The 14713-nt window shown below is 36.5% G+C and overlaps 1 protein-coding gene across 1 annotated transcript in view; it reads left to right on the top strand.

Annotated features, from left to right (window-relative positions):
• The first annotated feature begins 383 nt into the window (after positions 1-383).
• Positions 384-14713, top strand: part of LOC137401885 (PAN2-PAN3 deadenylation complex subunit pan3-like) — a 35704-nt gene continuing 21374 nt past the window's right edge. Inside the window, exons 1-9 of the mRNA XM_068088358.1 lie at positions 384-520; positions 6216-6293; positions 7019-7142; positions 7233-7340; positions 8227-8454; positions 10572-10634; positions 11511-11667; positions 12220-12369; positions 13481-13594. Coding sequence (XP_067944459.1) covers positions 7038-7142; positions 7233-7340; positions 8227-8454; positions 10572-10634; positions 11511-11667; positions 12220-12369; positions 13481-13594 — 925 coding nt within the window. The 5' untranslated portion in view covers positions 384-520; positions 6216-6293; positions 7019-7037. The remainder of the gene's footprint in view (positions 521-6215; positions 6294-7018; positions 7143-7232; positions 7341-8226; positions 8455-10571; positions 10635-11510; positions 11668-12219; positions 12370-13480; positions 13595-14713) is intronic.

Here is a 14713-nt window from a genome sequence, read left to right as displayed (position 1 = left end):
ATTTCATTATCAGTTCTGTGTACAAAATTAGGACCATTCCGATTTGATTGTTTCGAGACTGATGCATTGTAGACTAGCTGTAAAACCCATTGCATATTTCCATTGGTCTTTCCAACATTATTGACATGTACAACTGCATATGTGTATGCAGTCAGATCAGCACAAAAATTTCAGTAGATTGCATATTTGGAGTTGTTTTACAGTATGAAAGACAACTCTCAATAAAACTATTGCTTTACGTAAATCTGTTCCCGAACACGGGTAATGCAGCTAGTACATTATAAAGCTACTACAAGAACAAAGACTTCAAGAGCAAATAACTCTCGATAGAGTAGTTCAAAGAAAACAATTCTTTCGGAGTTTTGCGCGCGCAAGCTGAGCGTTTCCTGTCAAGTCAAACGCTAACCTGGGAATTTCCACGAAACGTTTTTGCATCTTTTGTTGCAGATCGATGCACAAAATAAACTCAGATCTATACACGTTTGTTCAAAGAACAGTGCACTTATGTTTTAACGATGAAGTATGTTGTAGACGCTCATTTAGTACGCGCAACCTTATAAAGCATTGTGATTAATGTTGTATGATCGTAACTATTTCATTAGGTGCTGGTTGGATTTGAGTTGTTGTGAGGTGCATTTGTTAAAAAGCTGTTTTAATATAGCTCATATATGTATAAAAGCTTAGTCATCAGTTTAAAAAACAACTCTGGAAAAATACCAAACTACGGGTAAAACTCTGAATAACTTAAAATGCCTTAGACAAGTCGTTTCCACTTTATGATTAAAAAAAAGTAAAAATAAGAAGTATATCTGTCGTTTAGGGTTTGATATTGCGATTGAGAAAATTGCATACACAATTTTTAAGTTATGTCATTTGTTTGAAAATTTGTAGTTTTCAAATTAGTTATTTTATTGTGTTTATTAAATTTTATTAAGTTTTATTAAATTTATGTTTTTATGACTTACATTATTTTCAGCTCCAACAATGACTTTGTTCCACATCTTAAGGTTGGAAAGCTTTTCAAGCTATACCAAATGAGTAGGGCAAGTCATTCAGGATGTCATTTGCCTTCAAATCGATTTTAGCTTTTGGTAGTTGCAATATTTGGATTATTTTAATTTTTAGTAATTATCACTATCTATCCATAAAAAATGCAGCAATTAACAGCTAAACCTGCACCACCATATTTGTGAGCTCACTAAATATTCTTGAATGACAGAAAAAATAAATAGTAGTAATTTACACCAACTTTCAAGTTTTGTCGTAAAATTAATTAATGCACACATGTCAGCTGTATATTTGCATTTTGTGTAGCCATTAGGCCTACACAGGATTTGGTTGAATGGACAAAATATCGATATAATCTTAAATTTTTTTAGCTGTTAAATTATCTGTCCTGTTCCGAATGTGTGAACATATTAAATTGTAAACTTGCAGCTAACATAGTTTTGTGGAAGTACAAGTGGCTATTATTAAAAAATATTCGAAGTTTTATCACTCTTTAGTATCAGACTATACTATAAAGTTGCAAAAAGTGTTCAAAAGTAAACAAAATCACGATATTTTCTAGATTCTTTCTAACCGAGCTTGGGTACAAGCTTGATAACCGACAAAAACTAACAAAAATTGTGTTGCCTTTGATTTGCTGGCAAAGGCCCAGTTCTATGGTTTGGAAAAGAAGATGCATTACTATGCAAGCAGAAAGGTAAAACGATAATTTTACCCCTACACAAATAAAAGGGCAGAATTCTCTCTCTCCTTTATGCTGTTGCGTGACATTAAAACCTGTTAACTATAAATCAGTAGAACGTGAAATACTCGAGTTATGTCTGTGAACACCTTAAAACATTGAAAAAATCAATGATTATCAGCATAGCTATAAAGCGCAGGGAGGCTGTTAGTATTAACTACATGCACCAGCTAATTGTTGTTAGTTTTGCTACAAACATACCATCAATCCAAATTGGTGTTCAGTTCATATAAAGATTGTTCACAATTGAACATACTATTGACCACAGGATTGGTAAATATTTTAGAGCGGTAATTACTGCTAGGAAACTCATGGTAAAAACCATGTGAGAAACCTTATACCTTTAACAGATATAAAATATTAGGAAAAAAGACCTTGATATTTTCAACTGATATGAAATGCAGTGTGTAACCTTGATTGGTGAAATGGTGATACTACAAATAAGTCATTCAACATAGAATTTTTCTGTTTGTTTGATATTTAATGACACACTGCTGTTTATACAGAAAATTATTCTGGAAAAAGAGCAATATTGTGACAAACAGCAAAAGTATGAAATTGGCAATAAGACTTAGCTATGGTTCTCCAAGTTAGTAATCAATCTTTTAGATAAGGCTATGCACACTTATCTATTCCAAGCCGGGTATGGATTTCAAGCTGCGCAGCTTTAGACTACTTCCACACTAATTACTTCCACTGGCTAGCAACACCAATATTTGACCCAGAAGCCTAAAATCAAAAAGTGCTTTTTAGCTAACTCAAAAATTCAACCTAAATCATTAATAATCATTATGTAATAAGTCCAGCATGTTGTGAAAGACTAATATTAAGTCTAGCATGCTGTAAAAGACTAATATTAAGTCCAGCATGCTGGGAGAGACTAATATTAAGTCTAGCATGTTGTGAAAGACTAATGTTAAGTCCAGAATGTTATGAAAGACTAATATTAAGTCTAGCATGCTGTGAAAGACTAATATTAAGTCTAGCATGCTGTGAAAGACTAATGTTAAGTCTAGCATGCTGTAAAAGACTAATGTTAAGTCCAGCATGCTGCGAAAGGCTGATGTTATTTTATGTTTACATACCTACATTAAACCTTCCATCCGTAAACTTAAAGCAATCAACAGAAAACTTTGCGCCAGGTTAATTGGCACTAAATACGCCAGAATGACAGAAAAAATGCCTGCCAAAAACTTAAATGCTGACTTAAAATTTTTTGGCCACAGACATGTTTGTTGAAGAAGAGTTATCTGCTCATGGTAATAAGAGTAGACATTTATATTCTGTATATGTGTAGTTCCTGCACTAGCGTTTACTTACTTTTGAAAAGGATTTTTTCAAGTAAATACAAATTTCACAAATTGTTTCTACTTAAATGTAATCTATAGTTCTACGTGCAAGATGTTACATTGTTGATTTTACAGCTGTGCTGTTTTCATGTGGAAAAATAAACACGATGCCTCAAGCATCAAATTTTATTTAAACATCTGTGCTTAATGTTATCACCCGCACTTTAACTTGAAGTTTTTGGCATCTGGTTATTTCCCAGTGATGAAACATAGGGTTATCTTATTATTGTGTATTCATGTTAAGTTTATAAATCTAATTTGAGTCATTAAACCTTATGTATCAAAATCTGTTTCAAATGATTGACAGGAATTTTTTCAAATTATGTTGTTTGTTTCATTGTACTGTATGCATTGCTACATAAGCGATTAGTTCCCATATCGTTCTTTATTGTTCACGAGGAATATTAAAATTCCTCATCTGGTCCATTTATTGTTCACGTGTAGGAATATTCAAATTCCTCATCTGGTCCATTTATTGTTCACGTGTAGGAATATTAAAATTCCTCATCTGGTCCATTTATTTTAAGCTGGAGCATATAGTTCAGATCTACTGTGTGTTTAGAGCTGGCAAGTGCAGACTATTTTGTCGACCAATTGCTTCAAAACGGATTTCAAATGAAAATTAATTTCTATGTCCGGAAAAGTTAATAGATTTTTTTATTGGTGGCTTGTAGCACCGGAAGTTTTATTTTGACACGCGCTAGCTGCTTCATTTTAAAATCAATGGGAGCAAATCTACAAATCGTGACACCTTAAATAAGGTTGTAATTTATGCTAGAAAAATAATTTTGCTTATAAAAAATGGTATTGGGGAAGGTGATTGGTATTGTTGATTATATTAACAGCAAGTAAAGTTGGGAAAGCATCTATATCTTTGCCAGTCTGTTTAAACCTTTTTCGATTTCGATTTTAATAGTGGGCAGTTTACGCGTTCGCAGCCAACCAGTTGAAAGGAGCCCTGATAATCTTACTCTTGTACTCTTTTATCAGTAAAATTGTGGCATTGGTTAGATAGAGTTACTCAGACAGTTGAGCGACTAAATTTTGACTTGGGCACATTTAGTATCAAACTGATAAAATGTCACATATCTGCTTTGGCACTTGTTAGAAATTGATGCATCTGTTAAAGGAGTTTAATTGAGCTTTTTCCATATAAAAGTAAGGACCAACATGCATTGCAAAAAGAATTCTGTCCTCTATTTCTCATTTATAAAGATACCATCTTACTGTACTGCGTCCTATGCCTGCTAGCTATACCAACTTTTGGAACTACAAGCATTTTTAAGTTGGTTTCTTCTCTTAATGGTGTGTGTAATTTGTCTCATCAATTATTAGAAATATAACATTGAGCAACATGAAGATATGGTTATAAAGTTGATTGTGTCAAACAAAATAAATAAAAGCTCAGTTCCTACTCGTTAAGGTATGATGAGGCCCAAATGCGCAGTAGCACTGCAGCTAGTCGAGACGTAGGGCCCACAGGAATTGACACACTCAAACAGCAGGTCTAAATTAATCTAGGCTTAACAAATGGCTTTCAACATTAACTCTAAAACTAGTAAAGGCAGAGGTTTTTGCGTAAGTCTATTGGAAGGCTGTTCCATTGTGATGGGACACTGTTCGATTGTTTTTTTTACTTGAAGCAGTATAAAATAATGGTAAAGGTAGATGGGTTTCTAAAAATCTGGCTTTATAGTGAGAATCTTTTTTGTTTTGTTATCACTTGAAGAAAATTTTGATTGAGCTATCAAGAGAATTTTATACTGGTAAAGTATCAACAGGCAACACAAACGGCTGAACAAACAGGGACCGAGATGAAGTCAGAGGTGGTTTATTAAAGATTATGCGCATTAGACGTTTTTGTGATATTCATTTTTTTTAGATAGCAAAATTGCGCCATCAAAAACTGAACACGGGTCTGTTGTGTCGGTAACATTATAAGGATTCAGAAAGTTGATTTCACAACTAAATCAGTTTTCTTTGTAACCTGTTAATTAGAATTACAACCTAAAGTCATACCTCCACCTGTTGAAAGGGCAATATCACTATTAGTATACTAAGCTATACCTACAGCAGGCAAAAGTTCACATGAGGCATTGCACCTACAACAGGCAATGGCGAATCCAAGCCTTTTGCATGTAAAATTACACATACATCAGTTGAAAGCTAATAATGAGTATTAAAGCTACAAGCATTAACTTACAGTCGTGCATCTCAGAGTGCTCTCAAAAGCTTCTCACTCCTACAACCATAGTGGTTACTCAAGGTGTAGGCTTTACTTTCACAGACACAATATATTCGTCTAGCATTGCAGGATATTTATGATAAATTTAATTATCTACGCTTTCAATATAATATTTGTACTTATTCCACGTCCTAAAATTAATTTTTTCTGAATAGTTCTCATGTAGAATGTACAAGTATACATACTATAAAAAGCTTCCTGAGTAAACTATAGTAAATCCTCATAAGTCGCACATGTGCACCTAGAGTTTTGTTTAAAACTTTGGGGTGTGGCTTATACACGCTGGATACCTGTAATACAAAAAGCAACTTTCAAAGTTTGGGGTGCCACCTAGACATGGTGGCGGCTTATACACAATGATTTACATAAATTCATTTCCAGCTTTGCATTCAGTCAAGTAGGTGACTATCTACCTTTATGCTCCTGATGTATTCGTCAGGTTTTGTCTTGATAAATAATTTCTAACTCGGGTGTTTCTGCTTTATATAGTGCCCTGAAACCTTTGAGCATTAAAACATCCAACTGTATCATCGCTTATCAAAAAACCACGGTCTACTCTTTTAATGCCATTCCGTGTACACCTTTAGCCAATCTTTAGCTTTTGGATGTTTCACTATGTTGCAGGTTTCCTCGTCACCTGATTTGCTAGTAGCTCTTCCCTTCACAAACACTTTCTAGGCATTTTTTCGGTTTTGTCAGTTCTTTCAGACACCACTTATTGATTTTGATATTATTGATTATTGATATTATACACCGCTTATTGATTTTGATGGTTTACAAAACTGTTACTATGTTTCTGTTGCCAAAGCATGCAAAAATGTATTTTTATTAACGAGCAAGTCAATATCGGCAGTTCTTTCATATTTTCCAGACCACAAGTTCTTTTGCAAGCCGCGAGAGCTGCTGATTAGGAGGGAAGTATTGAAGAGTTCAGTTAACAGATGTTATGGTTTGTATTGATGCTTGTTATGTCTTCCATTAACAAATGTTAGTAATAGTTGTCATGCACTTAGTTAACATATGATAGGGTTATAGTAACAGTTATCTTAGCTATCAGATGTTAAAGTTAATATTGATAGTTAGTAGAACTAATGTTAATAGCTGTCATATCATGCCTTTGGTTAACAAAGGTTATATAATAATGATTTTCATTCTTGAGTTGAAGTCTTATCTGGACTAACACTTTAGCCATTCCTTTACCGAAGCACCTCATTAGCTCCTGAACATCAAGTTAATGTGTAGTTGTAGGTCAAATGGAAACAGATTACCTACATGTAACTGCTTGTTGCTGTTACTTGTTTGCATGTCCACTACCTCTTGTTTGTATCAGGCATTAGCAGTTGCTAAAAATCACTGCCTTTTTATCAGTGCTAAAGTCATCCCGTGATGTAGCTGCGTCAACACTTTCAAACTCTACTTGCTTGTATTAAATTAGTAATTACTAGTTTAGTGCCAAAGTAGTACAAACTATATTGGTAGTGTAGCTAAAAGCTTTCAAGGGAAGGTCAAGTAAGTTTAACTGCTGGTTTGGATAATTTTAATATTAGTATCCTAATATAGTGATGTTCTAGTTTTTATTTTAGTTAGTTTTTAGTGATATGCACCTACATATATGCTGTGATGTTGAGGCTGTGATTTTGAGGTTGTGATGTTGAAGCTATGCCATTTTGTTAGACTGGGCTCCATTCCCAAGATGTCCTACAACTTTAGCCCTTCCCCTGTCTTGCCCCATGGCTCAAATGCCATTGGATCAACTATCGCTCAACTTGCCATCAACACCAGCCCACTACTGAGTCAGGTATGATGCCCTTCTTGTTTGAATGAGTTAAGCATACTGCTGTCCAATGTATTGATCACAGTGAATCATCCAATTGCTGGTTTTTTGCAGAGTGATTTGAGTACAGCTGCTCACGAGTTTGTGCCAAAGTCAGGGCCTCTAAATCGAGGAATAGTCCCAGCCGCCCCACAGCTCAGTCGATCAGCTGGACCTGGCAAGGTGAGGCAATATGGGCTATCATTTTTACACCTAATAAAGTTTTCTTTTACCACATTCTACTTTGCTTGTTTTTATAAGGATTCTAGTTGTTAATATATTGACAATATTCAGTGTTATATTCACTCTAGGTTTTCATGTATTAGCAATAACTATTGTTTTAACCACCTTCTCTCATGAATTATTTTGTCAAAGCAACTTCAGTAGTTAGATACTGAAAGTAGTGTTGTCTCCTTTATTTGTATTCAGTCTACACCTTCATTTATAGTCAGTCTACACCTCTATTTATAGTCAGTCTACTCCTCTATTTATAGTCAGTCTACACCTCTATTTATAATCAGTCTACTCTTCTATTTATAGTCAGTCTACTCCTCTATTTATAGTCAGTCTACTCCTCTATTTATAATCAGTCTACTCCTCTATTTATAGTCAGTCTACTCCTCTATTTATAATCAGTCTACTCCTCTATTTATAGTCAGTTTACTCCTCTATTTATAGTCAGTCTACTCCTCTATTTATAGTCAGTTTACTCCTTTATTTATCATCAGTCTACACCTCTATTTATAATCAGTTTACTCCTCTATTTATAGTCAGTCTACTCCTCTATTTATAGTCAGTTTACTCCTCTATTTATAATCAGTTTACTCCTCTATTTATAATCAGTCTACTCCTCTATTTATAGTCAGTTTACTCCTCTATTTATAGTCAGTTTACTCCTCTATTTATAGTCAGTTTACTCCTCTATTTATCGTCAGTCTACTCCTCTATTTATAGTCAGTCTACTCCTCTATTTATAGTCAGTCTACTCCTCTATTTATAGTCAGTTTACTCCTCTATTTATCATCAGTCTACTCCTCTATTTATAGTCAGTCTACTCCTCTATTTGTAGTCAGTTTACTCTTTCTCACGGAGTCAGCCAAACTTTGCTCCTGGCTCTCCACAAGCAGGCCGTGGTCGAAGTAAGATTCAGACCTCACCGACCAGTCATATCTCTCCGAACCATCTGCCTCACTCTGTGGACACATCAGCTCCTTTTCAGCATCGTCGTCACAGAACAGATGCTTCACACGGAACTCTTCAAACCATGTCTACGCAAGCGGAACTCTTGCAGATGGAGGTGAGGCTGTATTAAAAGAATGTTTTTTCTTATTAGCTTTCATTTACTAGATGTGTTCTATTAGCATGGATTTACATGCTTCATCTTTGGAGCCTCAACTTACTAACTTTGACACGGTAATCTTGAATTTCTAGCTTTGTCGCACTAGCTATACGCTGATTGCCTTGACCCACTCGCTTTGACCTTTTTCTTAGATATAAATTTCAATGTTTGGCTGTCTGTCCATCTGTCTGTCCAGCTATAGGGATAAAGTTTTAAGAATGGGAAATATGCTGGGATAGCCATTTATTCAATACACTACACTGTCCAACTGGCTTTACCGTCGAATACATTTGGCACATAGTTAGAGAATATGCCCATCTTTCATGGCTTCACGTGAAACACTGCAGCTAGTGTTATGTGTAAAGCCATGCCAGAAGAAAAATCTGTGAAGCCATACCAGAAGAAAAATGCTTAACCTATAATTATAGCCAACAAGACTATTGCAATTAGTATAGATTTATAGTAGGCACTGCAGCCGTTATGGTATGAATTACACAGAAATAAACACAGTAAACAGAAATAGCGCAGTATATAGAAATAAACGAACACTTTCCTGTAAAAGTTGCTATGGTAGATGTTGCATGTGTTGATTAAAAGTAAGTTTTCTGTACAAATACTTTTTTTATCACTCGTGCAACGCCGGGCATTCACCTAGTATCTCTATATAATAGCTTTGTTTTACAAGTATTCACTAGTGGCGTTCAAAAGTTTAATTTCTTGACTTACTGCTCATAAATAAGCTAAGATTTTCCATTCAGGTGCCCGCTATGTCTACCTGAGTACCTGGCAGTTCATAGTACATGTCAGTTCAGAGTATATGACAGTTCAGAGTACATGACAGTTCAGAGTACATGACAGTTCAGAGTACATTACAGTTCAGAGTGCATGACAGTTCAGAGTGCATGACAGTTCAGAGTATATGTCAGTTCAGAGTATATGATAGTTTAGAGTGCATAACAGTTCAGAGTATATGACAGTTCAGAGTACATGACAGTTCAGAGTATATGACAGTTCAGAGTACATTACAGTTCAGAGTGCGTGACAGTTCAGAGTACATGGCAGTTCAAAGTACATGACAGTTCAGAGCGCATGACAGTTCAGAGTATATGACAGTTCAGAGTATATGATAGTTTAGTGTGCATGACAGTTCAGAGTACATGACCGTTCAGAGTACATGACAGTTCAGAGTATATGACAGTTCAGAGTACATAACAGTTCAGAATGCATGACAGTTCAGAGTGCATGACAGTTCAGAATACATGACAGTTCAGAGTACATGACAGTTCAGAGTGCATGACAGTTCAGAGTATATGACACTTCAGAGTATATGACAGTTTAGAGTGCAGGACAGTTCAGAGTATATGACAGTTCAGAGTATATGACAGTTTAGAGTGCAGGACAGTTCAGAGTATATGACAGTTCAGAGTACATGACAGTTCAGAGTATATGACAGTTCAGAGTACATTACAGTTCAGAGTGCATGACAGTTCAGAATACATGGCAGTTCAAAGTACATGACAGTTCAGAGTGCATGACAGTTCAGAGTATATGTCAGTTCAGAGTATATGATAGTTTAGAGTGCATAACAGTTCAGAGTATATGACAGTTCAGAGTATATGACAGTTCAGAGTACATGACGGTTCAGAGTACATGACAGTTCAGAGTATATGACAGTTCAGAGTATATGACAGTTTAGAGTGCATGACAGTTCAGAGTACATGACAGTTCAGAGTATATGACAGTTTAGAGTACATGACAGTTCAGAGTATATGACAGTTCAGAGTATATGACAGTTCAGAGTATATCACAGTTCAGAGTATATGACGGATCAGAGTATATGACAGTTCAGATTATATCACAGTTCAGAGTATATGACAGTTCAGAGTACATGACAGTTCAGAGTATATGACAGTTCAGAGTGCATGACAGTTCAGAGTATATGACAGTTCAGAGTATATGACAGTTCAGAGTACATGACAGTTCAGATAAGAAGGTTAACCCCGCTTGCTTTTGATATGAATGTTTCTACAGTTGGTGACCTTGGGCTAACGCATCAGCATTTCTTATTCTTGCAGGAGACCCTTGGCACAACTTACTTTTATCCCCAAGAAGACCCGATACAACCCGCCCTCCGACAGGTGATTGGTCTTATGTAAAGATGGTGCCTTATGTTTTACATTTAATGTTTTACATTTTTACATATCAACCTTACTCTCAGAATATTATTTTATAAGGTAATATTGATGACCTTACTCTGAGGGTAAAATCATCAATATTTACCTGCTCTGAGAGTAAGGTCTCTAATATTTACCTGATCTGATAGTAAGGTCTCTAATATTAACCTGATCTGAGAATAAGGTCTTTGATATTTACCTGCTCTGAGAGTAAGGTCTCTAATATTTACCTGCTCCTAATAGTAAGGTCTCTAATATTTACCCGATCTGGGAGTAAGTTCTCTAATAATAACCTGATCTTGGAGTAAGTTCTCTAATAATAACCTGATCTTGGAGTAAGTTCTCTAATATTAACCTTGCTCCGGGAGTAAGGTATTTGATATTTACCCTGTTCTGATAGTAAGGTCTCTAATATTTACCCTGCTCTAATAATAAGGTCTCTAATATTTATCTGCTCTGTGAGTAAGGTCCCCAATATTTACACTGCTCTGCTAGCAAAGTCTCTAATATTTACCTGCTCTGAGAGTAAGGGCTCTAATATTTAACTGCTCTGAGAGTAAGGGTTCTAATATTTACCTGCTCTGAGAGTAAGGGCTTTAATATTTACCTGATCTGGGAGTAAGGTCTCTAATATTAACCTGCTCAGAGAGCAAGGTCTCTGTTACCTTTTATTTTATTTTGTGGATTATCCGCTTTGCTTTCTCAATAAGCTGATATCTTTTGCATTAAATGTTATGGAAATAGTTTGTGTTACGATGTTATATGTTTGCTGTTAAAGATGAGTAAACATGGTTTCTCTCACCCAAGATAAGCTGCTCTCTACCAAAATGTTTGTTATAGACATTTCACAACTGCAGCGCCTACGTAGGCGCGCCAACGCACCTGGCTCACATGAAACAAAGCGCTGAGGTTTCAGGACTTTTTCTCAATGATGATATCAAGGCGAGCCTATTGGAAAGGCAAGGGGCTATCTTGGCTGAAGTCGAAGGTTACTCAGGTCTGTCTATGTTTGCATTAACTGCCCACATACCCTCTAGTACATAACCCTCTATTACATAACCCTCTAGTACATAACTCTCTAGTACATAACCCTCTATTACATAATCCTCTAGTACATAACCCTCTAGTACATAACCCTCTATTACATAACCCTCTAGTACATAACTCTCTAGTACATAACTCTCTAGTACATAACTCTCTAGTACATAACTCTCTAGTACATAACTCTCTAGTACATAACTCTCTAGTACATAACCCTCTAGTACATAACCCTCTAGTACATAACCCTCTAGTACATAACTCTCTAGTACATAACTCTCTAGTGCATAACCCTCTAGTACATAACCCTTTAGCACATAACCCTCTAGTACATAACTCTCTAGTACATAACTCTCTAGTACATAACTCTCTAGTACATAACTCTCTAGTACATAACTCTCTAGTACATAACCCTCTAGTACATAACCCTCTAGTACATAACCCTCTAGTACACTATAACACTAGATATTTGTTTACATGAATATTAATCATTATAAGGTTGTTCTTAAAGATTTACCAGCTGAGGTGGACAGCTACTGCCGGCTGGTGCCACTTGAAGCGACTCCTAGTGAGCTGAGAGACAACTACAACTATACCTGCTCTACATACAAAGCTGTTAATCGAAAAAATGGGCTCACATACTGCTTGCAAAGGATACACGGTGAGGTTTTCGTGTTGGTCACATTTTGTTATTCTTTCATGTTCGTTCCTTGGAATTATAATAGTCGAAGACTGTTTAACATCTTTATGAATATATATATATATAGTGTTAGACTGTTTAATATCCTTATGAATGTATATAGTGTAAAACTGTTTAACATCCTTATGAATGTATATAGTGTAAGACTGTTTAAAATCCTTATGAATGTATATATAGTGGAATAATGTCACTTCCATTATATATTTACACCAGGAGAATGCCCACCATTGCACGGGTATTAAAATTCAGCCTATTAACAGTGACAGGTAATTTAGTTGCTTGGTATTAGCATGACACATTGCTAATGGTTAATTTGAGTAAGCTAGTAATTTGAGTACATACTAATAAGAGCCATGTGAGCAAGCAGCAAATGACGTTGCGCTGTAGGCAGAGCGGTTGGCATATTTTCACCCACATAGCGACATGTATCACCTATTGAATCGATCGATCTCGCTTAGCTTAATTGCCTAGCGAGTGGGAGGTTCCAAGATCAAATCTTCTGCGTTATGGGTTCTTCATTCCAATGTTTTAGTAGTTATAGCTGCACAAACCGAAGTACACACACAAACTTTGGCATTTATATATATAGCTTGTGTGTTGATGTACTATCGTTCAGGTTGCCATATGACTTTCGGCTCTCTTTATTGCAAAAACAAAGGTACTTGAATGTGCTTCCGATCTTTTTAATCTCTAATTTTGAGCCACTTCTGCGTATTGCTCCTAGTTATTCCTGTAGTGTATACACTAAATTCTTTCAATAACTCATGAATATTACACTAAATTCTCTGGCAGCAACCAACAATTCTTGATAATATTGTGTTTATCGTATGTCATGCTGCCAGTTACTTTACCTCACTACAGACATTAACAAGCTTCTCATTTCATTCTCAGGACTTTAATGCTCTATAGATTTGCTTTTATCATCCGTTCTTCTGGTCATGAGGTTGAAGACCTTTGTCATCATTCATGCTTTTAATTCTTTGTCTCAGTGTTTTTCTTTGTTTACTGATTATCCATTCATATGATGATGAGAATGATGACTTGATGTTTTTATGTCTCCGCCACTTGACAGCCTTCAAGTTAACCAGCCAATCAATGGATACAATAGGAAAGTGGAAGGACATAGCTTCCCATGGAGTGGTCCAGCTTCGCCAGGTCTTCACCACGAAAGCCTTTGGTGACAATTGTAAGTACTTAGGGACTTCACTTAGGGACTTCACTTAGGGACTTCACTTAGGGACTTCACTTAGGGACTTCACTTAGGGACTTCACTTAGGGACTTCACTTAGGGACTTCACTTAGGGACTTCACTTAGGGACTTCACTTAGGGACTTCACTTAGGGACTTCACTTAGGGACTTCACTTAGGGACTTCACTTAGGGACTTCACTTAGGGACTTCACTTAGGGACTTCACTTAGGGACTTCACTTCGGGACTTCACTTAGGGACTTCACTCAGGGCCTTCACTCGGGGACTTCACTTGGGGACTTCACTTGGGGACTTTACTTAGGGACTTCACTTAGGGACTTCACTTAGGGACTTCACTTCGGGACTTCACTTAGGGACTTCACTTAGGGACTTCACTTAGGGCCTTCACTCAGGGCCTTCACTCAGGGACTTCACTTAGGGACTTCACTTGGGGACTTCACTTAGGGACTTCACTTAAGGACTTCACTTAGGGACTTCACATAGGGACTTCACATAGGGACTTCACTTAGGGACTTCACTTAGAAACTTCACTTGGGGACTTTACTTAGGGACTTCACTTAGGGACTTCACTTAGGGACTTCACTTAGGGACTTCACTTCGGGACTTCACTTAGGGACTTCACTTAGAGACTTCACTTAGGGCCTTCACTCAGGGCCTTCACTCAGGGACTTCACTTAGGGACTTCACTTAGGGACACTTAACTCCCCTTCATGGCCTAGAATGCAATATTCCTTCAAAATGCAATATTTTCCTTGCATCACGACAAAAACCACAAATTTACTTTTACAGTAATTGTTAAAAGTCTGTTCATTTTGTTTGCATGTTTCATGGGGTAACCAGGTTTAAATTTTGCTCTCGAGTCGCTGCCCAGTTGTTAATATGTTAACATGCAGCAGCATTGAATATGTCACCGCTCTTTAGGGAAAGGTAGTCGATATTCTACTAAGATGTCGTGTCTACTACTATGTCATGCGAGTTTACGTTCAGAATGAGGCGCAAGTCACCTGTAATTCTACTTTCTGTCCTGGTGTGATCAACACAAAACTACCATTCGCATATGGAGCGCTTGGACACGTTAACATGCCACCTCCTACTT

The sequence above is a fragment of the Watersipora subatra genome, chromosome 8 (genome assembly GCF_963576615.1).
Source record: "Watersipora subatra chromosome 8, tzWatSuba1.1, whole genome shotgun sequence".
Taxonomy (NCBI): Eukaryota; Metazoa; Bryozoa; class Gymnolaemata; order Cheilostomatida; family Watersiporidae; genus Watersipora; species Watersipora subatra.
This window is presented reverse-complemented; position numbering and strand designations above follow the sequence as displayed.